At 34.4% G+C, this 15,021-nt stretch overlaps 1 protein-coding gene across 21 annotated transcripts in view; it reads right to left on the bottom strand.

The window, feature by feature from the left end:
* The window catches only part of LOC145279820 (otoferlin-like), a 1,618,966-nt gene that overhangs the window by 719,992 nt on the left and 883,953 nt on the right, over window positions 1-15,021 (bottom strand). For all 21 annotated transcript variants that reach the window (XM_080131202.1, XM_080131198.1, XM_080131211.1 and 18 more), the window contains one exon: window positions 5,261-5,431. In XM_080131202.1, the coding sequence (XP_079987328.1) occupies window positions 5,261-5,431 (171 nt within the window). The remainder of the gene's footprint in view (window positions 1-5,260; window positions 5,432-15,021) is intronic.

The following is a 15,021-nucleotide window of genomic DNA, read 5'->3' as shown; positions in this document are numbered from 1 at the left end:
TGTCAGTGTATCTGTGTGTGTCAATGTATCTGTGTGTCTGTGTGTCAGTGTATCTGTGTGTGTCAGTGTATCTGTGTGTGTCAATGTATCTGTGTGTCTGTGTGTCAGTGTATCTGTGTGTCTGTGTGTCAGTGTATCTGTGTGTGTCAGTGTATCTGTGTGTGTCAATGTATCTGTGTGTCTGTGTGTCAGTGTATCTGTGTGTCTGTGTGTCAGTGTATCTGTGTGTCTGTGTGTCAGTGTATCTGTGTGTGTGTGAGTTTGTTTCCTATGGAATCGAAAACGGCTGGGTCGATTTTTATGAAATTCACACGAAGATACTTTATACGCCTGGCAGTGTTGTTAGAAAGGTTTTGTGTCGGAATGTCTTCGATAAGTATGGACAATCGATAATCGAAATAACCCGATGAAAGAAGGAGCAGTTGATTTTGACCAACATTAACATCCTACACAGCCTAACATTGCAAGTGCATTTGAGAAGTTTTGTTGCTACACAAGCAAACAAATAAAATTAACTCTATAGTTCAATGTGGACTAAGTCATTTTGAAGCTTCCTCAAGGTTTGCAGCTGCTCAAATTTCAGAGGTTATCAAATAAGGTTAAGAATAGTAGAAATTTGGTGGGACGTTGTTACTCAGTCTCCGGGGAACACTGCCGGTATCATCAGTGAGCACATCACTAACGAAGTCCTGTGCAAGAACTTATAGCAAATAATTGTAGAAGCACTAGGAGCAATCTCAACGGACTTGGGAAAAAGACAAAGAGAAATCAGAATCAAGGGGAAGACCGAGACTATACAAATGTCTGTAATGCTGAAAACAGCCGAAATCTTAAGGAAAACCCTCGAATGCGTAAACTAATCCACACTAGCTACATACCCTATATACCCACCATATATAATAATAGAAGTAAAACAAAAAGATCGAAAAAAAAGCAAAAAAAAAAAAAAAAACGCATGAAATTAAGAAAACTGAATTTGGAAAATCGTAGGTTAACTACTATCCTTCCCCGAAAAATTGTAGTGTCGGCACACTAAATAGTCGAGAAATGTAGAGGAGGATAAAGACTGATGGCCAATGATCATTGCAAACGAGAAGTCAATGGTTAGTGGCTGTTACGATAACGCAAATTCATTTGCAAAAGTTATGGAAAGAAATGGAGAGTACTGAAAATCTGAGGAGACTTGTTGTCATCCAGACTCCGGGGAACACTACGTTATTGTCGGTGACAAATCTCTGATGATAGCCTGTGATAAAAACTCCTAGTGAGCACAAATTATTATTGGGCTGCAGTAATAGACAAAGATCCTCTTGTCAAATATACTTTACTGTACGGAAATTATGCTAGTAAATATAAGTGTTGGGACGATTAATCGGAATCAGAATCGGGAATCCAAAAAAAAAAAAAAATTAAAACATTTTGGAGTATTGGAATCGGTATGGAAAATTGTTTTACTATTTTCCGAGGTGATGCCTTTTTTTTTTTTATCCCTGCAACCACTTTCTCACAGAAGAGACTTTGCGAACGTTATTTTCATGGATAGTGTTCGACTGACTTCCAATCTATGGTCTCGCCTTTGCCTATCTGTAACCAAAACATTCGTTAAGGCAAAATCACTATCAATAAATTGTCCCACTCTCTATCGGTGCCTAAACCTAAACGTAGATTCCATCAGTAAAGTTTTTTTCCCTAGAATTGCTCGCCTGTGGAACTCTGTTCCGCTGGTCTGCTTTCCAGCTGACTACAATATTGTCGACTTCAAATCCAACATAAAGAAGTTCTTATTGAACCGTCTTCGTAAATGATATCATTATACCAAATTTCCACCACAAACGGTCATTACTCTACTATACGAATGACATTAACCCTTATACTCGAGCAGTCTTGATATGTGGTAGACCTTTTGCAAAAAGAAAATACTAAAAACGAGTCTTGTTATTGTTTTTATTTCTTTGTTATCGTTTAAAACTTAATTTTCCAGTGTTCGTTTTAACGATGAAATGATAAATATTTATTGATTTTAAATTACTGTAAAACTAAACTCTATTGATCACACTATTAAGTGATTTTTTTTGCGGAAATAAACGCACACATTATATGGGTTCTCGCGGTAATCCGATCTTCCCGCTCCTTACAATATTGATATTAAGAAATTTTAATTGTATCGGAATCGAGAATATATAACAGAATCGGTAATCGTACCGGAATCGGGAAAATATTGGAATCATCCTATCACTAGTAAGTATTTACGTTAAAAGCATGGAGTTTTCGCCACTCAATAGCATATGTTTTCAAGATTAAAACAATAAGCCGGCATGAATCGGTCTATCCTTCACGCTGGTTGACAGTTAACAGCTCGGAAACGAACGAAAATAGAAGCATGGGGTTTCCACGAATCGATAGTCTGTTGGTTGTTAGATTTATGGTGTGCGTAGAAAATACTAGATCGTCCTAAGTGGTCGGAGAAATACGAGCGTTCGTGTTGAAGGTAGTCCTTTCATTTGTATATTGGTGAGAACATTCTGAAGTGTTTAAATAACTGTTTTGTGATTTTACTCCAAGGCAGATGAGGAGAACTATTAACGTTAAAAGAATGTTGAACTTTAATGTGTATATTTTTTTTGCCAAGAAAAATTTCGTTTTAAAATATATATTTTAGGCGTCTTAGCTTTCAGAGTTACAATTGCAAAGTGTAGTAGCTGTTCTTTAGATGCGGCACTTCCATTTCTGGTTCTCTTTCAGTGGAGGAGAAATCCATTACGACTGAGACAATTTTCATTTTTGTACCATTTCTCCACGTTAAAAAACGACCCTGATGTATAACTCCGCGAGGGAGGGGGGCATTATAAATAGGTACAACTGAAGTTGCGTTTTGCAATGGATACACAAACTGTTTCATTCTTGGAGCGTACGTAAATGATTATTCCAAGTTTATTTACCGTATATTCCGGCGTATAAGACGACCCTTAAAGTTAAAAAAAAATTATCTTTAAAAACCAATATTTCATAAGATATCGGGTGTTGCGTGTTGCAATCTTTAGCCGAGGCTAAACAAACATGGTTTCGTGATTTAGCAATACAACCGATATATAATAAATTTATTTATACAACCGATATATAATAAATTTATTTATACAACCGATATATAATAAATTTATTAAAATTTGCTCCAATTTTGTACCTCGTCTTATCTGACGGCCGCCTTATACGCCGAAATATATACGAAATACACGGTGCCTTATGTCTATTTATATATCTATCTATTATTTTTAAAATATTATTATCCACTGACATGTGTTCCGTCATCTAGGACTCATCAGAGTGGCTGAATCTAGCGAGATTCGAAATCGGGACCCCATCGTAAGAAGCGTAAACCTATACCGTTTTTGTTTTTGTGATACTTCTCTCTCTCTCTCTCTCTCTCTCTCTCTCTCCCTATATATATATATATATATATATATATATATATATATATATATATATATATACACACACACACGAGCAAAACAAATGGTCCAAGAGTGAAAAAAAGAAGAAATCGATTTTTCAATATTTTTCCATGAAATTTTATTGATTTTAACTGAAAATTTCTATTTTGCAGATCATTATTATTATAGCATATAATAATAAGTGGAAAAATGAATCCTAAAAATGGTAAGACCGCATCTTGGCGAGGATATAAAAAACCGAATTGCAGGATTAAGGCAGTCCAAAATGACTTACAAGCAGATTTTTTATATGTATATATATATGTGTGTGTGTGTGTGTGTGTGTGTGTGTGTGTGTGTGTGTGTGTGTGTAGGGAACCAAGAATTTGAGAAATTCTTTAAAAGACGACTTATCGAGATAATACAAAGTTCAACATTTGAGATGGAGCTTATATACAGAAGGGAAAAAAACAAGAAAAAAACCGACAATATAAAGATATATACTAACTCATATAAATTCAATCCTTCATTCAACAGGATGGAGATTACATCAGGGGTATGGGATATATATACTCTTTATACCTACGTATTTCGAAGCCTAATGCTTTTCATCAGAAGAGGAGAGAGAGTGCTAAGTAACAGCTTAGAAATGCGACGTGAGTAATTTTATAAATTTATATAAATATTTGAACAATATATCTAGATAAATAACGAGTTGAACTTTAAAAATTCCTAACTTCACCTGGACGGTTACCAAATTCGAAAAAATGCATCTGAAGAAAAGTAGAGAGGAAATCAGCCTGAACGTTGTGAAAATAACAGATAAGATTGCTAGTCTGAACAATCCAAGTAATAAAAACTATCAGTCACCATCTAAAAAAATCCGAAACATATGTCTCGGAAAGGGATATATTCGTTTGAAGTAACTGAGCGGTCTTCGCTACTGTAATTGAGTAACACAATCTAGCAAGTCGTCTTAATTAACGGGTGTTCATGTTCGTAGCTTGCATTATCCTTAAGCTTTAGGCTTTCGGCGTATCTTTTGATGTCTTCCTTAGGCTCCTATTTCCGTCCGTATTTATAGCTTACACCATCTAATTATATTCTGATGGGAAGGAACCCGGATGTACTCGCATTAATTACTTGGCATAGATGTTTGTAATCTAGATAAGTTTGTGCCTTTTATTTATGGTTGAAATCTCATTAAAATAAGGAGTTAAGAAATCAGTGGAGAGAGGGTTTCGTGTTCGGTCAGAGATTTCTTTAATAAGTTTAAGAGTTAGTACTCCAAATCAATTAAAAAGAATGGTGACGGAGTGAATACTTCTAAAATAGGAATTCATTCCAATCTCCCGGGGGACAGATTTATCAGAAAGGTGCAGAATCTGTATAGATAAGTGACCGTTACTACAAAAGTAAAAATTCCAAGCGCTGTATTTCTGTATATCCTAATACTAGAGCTAAGTTCGAATGATAATACATTAAAAAAGAAAATGGCTATAATGCTTGGAAGGATAGTTTTTTACCTTTGAATCTGTGATGATACTTTATTGGTCTATTAGCCCATTTTTTTTTCAAACAGATTGCTCGTTTTTCGTTTTCTTCGTCATTTGAAGAAGAAAAAACGATTTTTACTTACAATTCATATTTTTCGATTTTTTCCTTAAAAAAAAAAAAACAGAAACGATTTTTTACTTACAATTCATATTTTTTTTCGTTTCTTCCTTTTTTTTTAAAAAAAAAAATGGAAACGATTTTTTCGTTACAATTCACATTTTTTTCTTTTTTTTTTACCATTTTTAAGAAGAAAATAGAAACGATTTTTTACTTACAATTCATATTTTTTTGCAATGCCACAAGTCGCCCGATGTCGACTGTAGAATCTGTTCTCAAGATCTATTTTGGTCTCTCCGATGAGATCGTCCAGTCCCACGAGATCCCAGTCATATACTTGTACTGAGAGAAGGGACTCAACTGGGAATGTTGCTTCAATTTCGTAGCATCTATGTTAAAGAAAAAACAGAAAAGAAAAAGACACGTTGAGATTCTTATTAACAACATTTCAGGTGAAAATATAGGTGAATCCATGAAGAAATCAATGACACCGACACTGCATAATATATCTTTCAAAATAAATACATAAATAAATAAATAAATAAATAAATAATAATAATAATAATAATAGCTTTTAAAATAAATAAAAATTGAATATCTTTTAAAATAAATAGTAGTAGTAGTAGTAGTAGTATTAGTAGTAGTAGTACGAGGAGGAGAAGGAGGGGGATAGAGAAGGAGAAGAGGGAGAATAATAGGTCGTAGGAGTTGTGGAAATTCCACGGAATGAGAAATAAATTGAATCAACAAATATGCTTTTATAAAATCGATATTTTTATACATAGCACAAAAAATAGTTTTATGGACGGAAAAAAAATCAACAACACGTAGCAAATATCAGTTCATTAACATATCTATGAAATTCGTGCTCATTTTATTTTTTTTATTTTAAATATAGAACTGACCTAAGTTAAGTGATTATATAATGTTATAAGTTGAATTTAAAAAAAAATCTGAATGCTGCAATATTTTAAGTTATTAATTTATTATATTTTTTACTAGAATATCTTGTCCTTTTCTTGTCTAGTTTTACCAACTAGTCCTTTACTTTTCCAAGTTTAAGCTTAATCATATAATTTATCATGCTCGCATTTTTCTCTTGTAGTCAATGATTTTTTCAGGCTTTCAATAAATTCATTTGTTCTTTGTTTAATTTCAGTCTTATTTTTTTGCCCATGAACACATATGTAATAGCAATGTACGGCACTCGTCTGCTTTCAATAAAATCCCCTCATTATCTTTCTTTCATGCGTTCATTCTCTGTTTCGCTTGTTACTTCTCTTTTCGAATTAGTAGCAATAGTAGTCGCTTAAGCGACGTGGTTGCTATGAAAACCAGTCATAAAAAACGCCGCTCACCTCCTTACATATTTTTACGATTTTGAACTCAAGAAAATGCATCATAACTTTTGTTTTACTGAATGAAATTTATGTTTTTTCACAATAAAGCTGAGAAGGTGATCTAAAAAACTGCAATAATTGTTTGAAATTTGGTCTAAAAGTGAGTGAGCGATGAAGTTTTAAAGCAGTTCTAAATGACTAAAACTGCCACTTAACCATATATACAAAACACAACCGTGTTTGAATGATTTTTTTTTAAAGCCGAGAATTTAAATTATTCTCCATAGCTTTTTTCCTTTTTATCTATTTTTTTCTGGAAGCTGTGTTGCCATCTGTGTGAGTGTTAAAATGATTAGGAAAAAAAGGAAGTTGTGGAATAGGAAAGTAAAAAAAAAAAGTAATAAAAGAAATGAAATAAAATAAAAATGGAGAAAAGTGGATAGATCCTTAAAAGAGTAGAAAAGACAAGAAGAAAGGGCGGAAAATACAAAGAAAAAATGTTTAAAGGAGAAAAACGGCAGAGAGAAGAAGGGAGAGAAATCAAGTGGGGAAGGATGAATGGATGAGAAAAAAATTGAATGTAAACCTCAAAAAAAAAAAAAAGATAAAATGCATAAATAAATAAATAGGGTGAAACGCAGGAAAAATCTTTAAAAAAAAAAAAGAAACGGTCGGCTTGGTTTCGTTTGATTTCTTCTATTTTACGGTATATCAACCTTTTTAATAACAGATTAGAAGGGAGACCCGATGTTGCCCAAGGCTGAACGAGGATCAACGCATACTTCCAATACATTTATTGTCATCGAAACCGGTGAAATCACCCGTTTTTCCATCAAATTGATTCGTTACCTGCACTAGTTACCTGCTCGGAGACTTCAATGGAAGGAAACTTCACATGCCCCCCTCCTACATTGACTTAACCCCCAATTCACTGTAGTCTACATTACACTGTAGAGAATATGCCGTTAATTTTATTTAATTATTTTCATATAATGCTTTGAATTAAAGTTTAAAATGCAACAGTCATGGTTAAATTCTGCTCTAAACAGAAACAATTATTTCGAACGCGCCCCTGCCTTATCAAAGAATCTACTGTTGATTTTATACGCCTGGTCCTTCTACTTGTGCAGTGATAACATTTCTCAACTGCACTTGTGGTATTAGGTTGTATAAGGATGTTAACTTTGGTCATAATCGAACCGTTCCTACTTTAATCGGATTTTTTTTAATTACAGATACTTATTGGAGGCATTCCGTTAGGAAACCTATCTAAGAACACCCCCAGAGACATAAAACACATTTGTGTGAAATATTGAAATAAACGGGCTAACCGTTTTGGAGTCCGTATGGAACGAAAGTTATATATATATATATATATATATATATATATATATATATATATATATATATATAAGTAGAGAGAGGTGACTAATCAATTGCATAGCAATTACATTTCTTTCTCCATCTGTATTTATCAGTATAGGATTGTTAACTTTATGATTGAAACCCATTCTTAACATGTTAAGTATTCTGTAATTTCACCGAACAATTTAATAAAGAAAATATACGGTAAATTTTTCATTTGACTTGAAGACCTATAAAAAATATAGCAACTTCTGTAAACTGCAAAAGTACGAACATCTGATTGTGTATACATTTACAGATTTCATTTTTACATCTTTTCGGTTTCTGATTTTTTTTTTTTTGATGATGATGATTAGTTATTCGTATTATTTTGATTCAAAGGTCTACCGTTCTCATTTTAAGTGTTATTTTCACAACGTTTCGGTCAATGTAACCTCCGACATTCTTCAGGTGTGTATTGTCGAACTCTGGAATCTTTGGAAATTTGTATCGCAAAGACGCGTGATGCAGTGGTTAGAGTACTTAGAAAAATCAATTGTAAAATTAATATTCTCCTGAAGGTTGAGGGTTCAATTCTCAGGGTGGGCGATCGAAAAATACAATTGCGAATTACTTAGGAACTTAATCCAGTCATGGCTGACGGAACGAGAGCATGCTACCCGCGTGGAGTAAATAAAGGGTTCCGTTCAAAATTTCGTCCAAATTCCCGAGTTCAGCTGAAAATTCTCGAGTTTGACAAGAAACAGCTGAAGAAGGTCAGAGGTTATATCGACCGAAACATTTCGAAAATGACACTCAAGATGAGAACAGTAGTCCGATGAATCCAAATAATACGAATTTACATGTTTTGTTTTTTTGACTTCTGCAGTTTACGGCCATGCTATTTTTTAAATAAGATTTTCAGGTTAAATTAAATTTTACGGTATCTTTTGCCTAGTAAATCGTTAGATGAAAATGCAAAACGGTTATCAAAGTCCCTCCTCCATTCCCCATGTTAAGAATGGGTTTCTGAATAATAACGTTATTATTTCAGCACCATCCGTAAACTTCAGAAATATCGATGTATCTATTAATTTATCCTGACTCCCAGCGTTTGCTTCCGATGGAAAATTTCCTCAAAATTCATATAAGTGGATATCAAAAACTACCTGGCAAATATACCCGATGAACTAAGTGCAAGGGAGATTCAAACAATTGCACTTGAATGATAACAAAATTGAAAGAAAAAGGTATAAAGAAAAAATAACGTCTCATGTACGATATGAAAAGAAACTGGAACTATAGGAAGATCTCCATCATTCCAGTAATTCTAGGAGCAACCGGATTCATGAAAAGAATTTCAAAAATTACCTGACAAATATACCCGGTGAACCAAGTTCATGAGAGGTAATACGATTGCACTTAAAGGAACAGTTAGAATCTAAAACTGATCTCTCGTTTGAAATATGTGAGATAACTGGTTGACGTCTCACATTCGATAAGATAGCTCATAGCCAGCTGGAACAAAATAATAAAAAAGGGTATATATATTATATATATATATGTGTGTGTGTGTGTGTGTGTGTGTGTGTGTGTGTGTGTGTTTGCATTTGATGAGGAGTGCACAATTTCCGCATCTTGTAATATATTGCTTACTAATTTTCTGTTCTGTTAATGTAACCTTTTGTAGTTTTTCTTTTATTTCTTCTTCTTTTAAATGGAAATCGACACAGACAAGACATGAAGCCACATAATGTAAGGAACTAAAAAAAATACCACTTCAAGGTAAAAAAACAAAACAAAAAAAAACTAGCCAACGATACGTGCTATATTGGTAGACTCTGACTCAGAAAACAGCAATGTTTCCCCTTTGTCCGAAACACTGCTCATGGAATGCGAGGACTAAAGGACAAAATAAGGAAAGCGAGAGAGTAACGAGGCTGCAGACAATAAACAAAAGTTTTACTTTTTCGTCTTCTATTGTTATGAAGTATAAATAAATTTAGGAATTGGGCGAAAGGAAAACATGTAATTAAGTCCAACGCTCTTGTTATCATTTGCATTTTGTAATCTATATATATATATATATATATATATAAAAGGCAAAACGGCCACGTGCGTTTTCCTATGTCCAATAAAGGCTTTTTTCGGGGGGGGGGATCTTGAGAGGGTTACTATGTTTTACAACTTTTTATATAGTCCCTAGATCATAATATCAAAGATTTGCGAACGGACGTCGTCTCTACATTTATTTTGATCGACTTCTATAAAATTTCCTTTATTCCATCCTTTCGCGTATTTGTTGGTCTTTTCCGTATAAATAAAGCGAAACTAAAGGAAGCGAAAGTCGGTCGCCGGCCTTCACCGGGACCTCCAGAAAAGCAATTAGTTTGGATCACTGTGGGGAAATCCCTTCATATCAACCAATTGCTATTCGTTTGGAGAGCTCGCCCTTCTTGGAGGGGGGGGGGCTGGTTTTCCCAAAATCGTGTGGAAACAAATAAATGAAACGGAGGAAAGCTGAACTAACCGTCAGCCAACGTTCATTTCTGCAGCCACATTGACATCGCTTAATTTGAACGCTTTTCACTTCCTGTGGCGTTATAGTGTAGTGGTAAGATGCCAGGTTTCTTTCACTTTCTTTTTGCCTTCGCGTTACGAGTTCGTCATGGGTTCGAGCCTAACCTGCCAAGTAACAGTCTCTGTGCTCAACACCCACCTACAAACACCCGGGCAACGCCGGGTACCCCCGCTAGTCTATAATATAAATCCCACCTGTGTGTTTATGTATGTATGTATGGGCGAATGAATCCTTTTTCGTGGTCAACGATCAACTAGCACCGTGCGTATTTGTGTGTATGTATATGTGTTGGGGTAGAGAGGGCTCCTGGAAGCCGTGGTGAAGGCAAACTTTCTAAGAGAAGAAAATCTCTGATTTAAAAAAAAACATAAAACGGGAGACCAGTACCCGCATTAAGCTGGTCTGCAGTTTAACTTGTTGCTGGCTATCTTGCTCTTGCTTGTTGCTGGATCTCAACATTTTGAACCGAGAGAGAGACTTAGCTGTCGTACAAAGCTAAGACTCTGTAGCATCATCTGCATATAGATACTCCCTCAGGTATTTGTCTATAAAAATGGTCCTGTGGGATGGAAAAGTTGTGACGTGTGGAAGCTTGAAATGCTAGAAGCATGTAATAATTGATCTCAATGACCGTCTTCAATTTCATGCCTGCTTGAGCGTGTGAATTCACCGGTACGACTAAAAAAAAAGAAAGTCATTTTGGGGCTCATTGACTTTAAGTGACTGAGGGAGTGGACCTCGTCTGACAAGACGTTGCATTCGTCATGTATGTATGTATATCTCGCAAAAGCTTTTGACAGAGGCGACGGATCCTGACAAGATCGGTATCATTTTGAAGCTCGTTGTCTCGGACGACAAATATCGAAAAATTATCCCCAAAAATCAATTCCTTCACCCTAAACTCGGCCGTTTTGTATAAGGAGAGGTCGATATTTTTTCGCCGACATTTTAGCAATTCATTGTCACCGTTAAATTTCAACGCTTTTGACTTCCGGTCGCGTCATGGAGACATCGGCTAAGACATCGGATTTTCTTTCACTTTCTTTTCCGCCTTCGCGGCACGGATTCGAGCTTGTCTACCTTTTTTGCTCAACACACACCTCCAAACACCCGGGCAACGCTGGGTACTCAGGCTAGTATTAAATAAGACGTTATTATTATTGTAGTAGTAATAGTAGTATAATTTTGATCTATAGGGACTGTCAAAAATCACCACAGAATTACCCCACCCAATATGTAACACGATGTAACTTTATTATAAATTAATATTATCAGTATAACTTTTGTATCATTTAAAAGAAGAAGAGCACAATAAACCAGTAATAATTTACAAAAAATAAATCTTTCATTGAACGAAAATAATGAAATTGTTAGACGAAAATCGTGTTTACATAATTGGCGCTTTAAAATAACGTTCCCGTGTAGTAGACATTCCTAACGTGAAAACATACCCGTATTTAATAAATCTAGCAAAAATCAACTAATGGTCAGATTTTCGTGAAGTTTTCGATACTTATCCATTTTTGAATGAAATTATATATAAAATGCAGATTTCGTAAAATATACGAGGGGGAATATTTTTTTAGTGCGTGTCCCCCCCCCCCATATTTATTTTTTCGAAATTCGAACAAAATTTATTTAAATCTATCGAAATTTCTATTTATTATGAAACATAAGAATTCAAATAAGTAAAAATTATTTTTTTTAAAATTTAAATACACATATTGAACAAAAATTTACCTTGAAGTTGCAATTAAAAAATTGATATAAACTTAATATTATTATGTTTTTTAATAGCGTTTTTTTTCTAATTAATATATACTATAATCAGTTGAATTGCCAAGAAAAAGAAATTTCGTAAACATTAATTAATTTTTAAAAGATTAAAACGATTAAAATTCCATTATTTCAAAATGTTCCGTTACAACATAGATTTTTAATTAATTGTGTTTAAATTTTTTTTAATATTAAGTTTTAATATAAACATGACTCCTGTCAGCTATTTTATCGCCAGATTAAAACCAATTTGAAAATATTATTGCACAAATATCAGCATTTTGTAGACCCCCCTCCTCATATTTTGTTTGTTTCTTTTTACCGAACAAAATATGGAACCCTTTAGGTAACCAAAAAAACATTCAGTAAAACCCTATTTCATGTTTAATATACAAATGTTTATCATATTATTACTCATTAAACTGTGTAAATCTTAAAACCTAACAAAATTATAACAAATATTAATTATTAATTGCAGTTTGAAGAAGATAAACAAAGTTTTTAAAATCATTAAGTCGCTTCTGCTTTTCCATAGTTCGTATAGTTAACACAAATCTGACGTCACGGAAACATGCGGTACAATCTACACAATCGTTTGGCAGTCCCTATTGATCTAGACATAGCCGATGTTTTGTTTGGCATCTTCCACCCGTTTACGAACACAGCCGATAAAAGCCGAAGTGTTTAGCCAATTAGAATGCTTCAGAAGTAGACAAACATTACTCTGCAAATTAAGTAACTTTTAATATTTCTAACGGGTACAAAGAATATTACTAACTATTTTGACCACTTGTAAGCTTAGTGAATTTTTTATTTGAAATAAGTGGAGGTGGGGAGAGGGGTCTCGGGACCCCAGTTTCAAAAGTTGTGATACAGAAGAAAAGATCCTGCGGCTCGTTCATTTAACATCATTATCTTTAATATTATCAAAGGATTTCATTTGAAGGACTTTCGGTGTTATCTGCATCTTATCAGAACACAAAATAGACTCGTCCCGCTAACTGGGCCAAATTAAATTATTGTGACTTATGGGTCGAATTTGTGTGTGTGTGTGTGTGTGTGTGTGTGTGTGTGTGTGTGTGTGTGTGTGTGTGTGTGTGGAGGGCTAGTTTAGATGAAAAAGGAAGGATGAGAGGGGACGGGGGTCCTGCTGGTAGTTGATTTATTTATGACAGTGCTTCAGAAGAACAATCACTGTCAATGACATGCCTACTTGGTTTTATTTTCAATATTTCAATTAGAACCACATGTTCCTACTGATAACACCACAAAGGTCTGAACAAGAAGAAGAAGAAGAAGAAGAAGAAGAAGAAGAAGAAGAAGAAGTTATCTTCAGAATTAGCAGAGCCCTGATTATAAGTCTTGTACTCCCACCCAAACCACCGGCAACGTCACCCCCTCTCCTTCCCTCATACACACCACACACTGCACGGGAGTCTGCCAGGCCTGTTATTTATGCTTTTGGCCCAATTTTTGCTTCATTTTCTGTTTATTTCACTACCACCCTCCTCAAAGAAGCCCCTGTATATTTTTTATATATATATTTTGGTTCCCCTACCTGGGGTGAGAGTTTAAAGGATGTCTTTAGGGGGTTCTTAGTGCAATAAAATATCAAAGGTAGGGGGCAAGTCGAGGGGGCTAGAAGTTTGGTGAACCTCAACTGTTTCGGGCCTACAATCAAAGTGGACATAATAGCATGGAATTATAAGGAAGTTATATATTCAACCACCGAGGCATGAATCAGTAAATATATGCATGTGTGTGTATATATATATATATATATATATATATATATATATATATATATATATATATGCGCATTGTCCATATTCATACATATATACAAAGTAATCTCGTAAACTAATGAACAGATCATTATAAGTTTTTGAATATACATTCCTGGGCACACTGTGAGGAACATGGCCACGTTATCATTATGTTTATTGTTGTAAATTATGATGATGATCAATGTAATAATAAAAATAATAATACATTTTTTTTACTTTACCAGTAAGGGTTGAGCACAGTCAAACTTGCCCTCGTATTAAAAACTTTAAAAATCTAATGCAGGGAATAATTGCATACATCGAATTTGAATTATATTGATAATACATTTTAAAAGGGTGAGTGCGTCCGCATGTTTGCCCTTGATATACATGTGCTTGGTATAATCATAACCTATTGAACTTATCATTATGAATAATAAAATATGTTTTTTAGGCACATAATCCTTTTTGTTTTTTTTCTTTTTGTTCTTACTCTTTACCAAGTAGGGGATGCCACAAAACCGTACCTTTTCCACAGAGAAAAGAAAAAAAAAACGTGAAAATTTTAAAATGCTAATATATATATATATATATATATATATATATATATATATATATATATATAGACACGTTTTATTTTTATTACCGTATCTTTCTGTAAAGTTACATTATTGGTTCAGCTACCCGGCCGTTTTTTTTTTGTTTTTTGTTTTTTTGCCGTCGAAACCCTGTAAAAGTCTGAGGAAGCTACCGACGCCCTGTTCCTCAAAATCCCAAAACCTCAACATGAAATATCTCCCCCCCCAAAAAAAAAACACGAATAAACATAGAACCCCATCCTCCAATGCAGACCCCTACTACCATGTCTCCTTCTCCAACATCAATGGTCTATGTTCCAACCTCCCAGAGGTTAAAACACAATTACAGGAGACGAAACCGGACATATTGTTTCTAAGTAAAACTGGCATAGGACCAACCACTTCCCTAGACGAGTTCATAATGAAAGGATACTCTAACTTAACATCTAAATTTGACCCTCAAGATCGCCATGGGCATGCAATATGTGCCTACATTAAAGATGACTTCCCGTGTGGCAGGGATATCTCCAGAGAAGACCCTAATTTACCTTATATGTGCTTCCGGGTTGCACTTGCTTACACTACTGCATTTAT

The sequence above is a fragment of the Euprymna scolopes genome, chromosome 7, assembly GCF_053919585.1.
Source record: "Euprymna scolopes isolate OS-2025 chromosome 7, ASM5391958v1, whole genome shotgun sequence".
NCBI lineage: Eukaryota > Metazoa > Mollusca > Cephalopoda > Sepiida > Sepiolidae > Euprymna > Euprymna scolopes.
The sequence above is the reverse complement of the archived record's forward strand: the minus strand, read 5'-3'. Positions and strand labels throughout refer to the sequence as shown.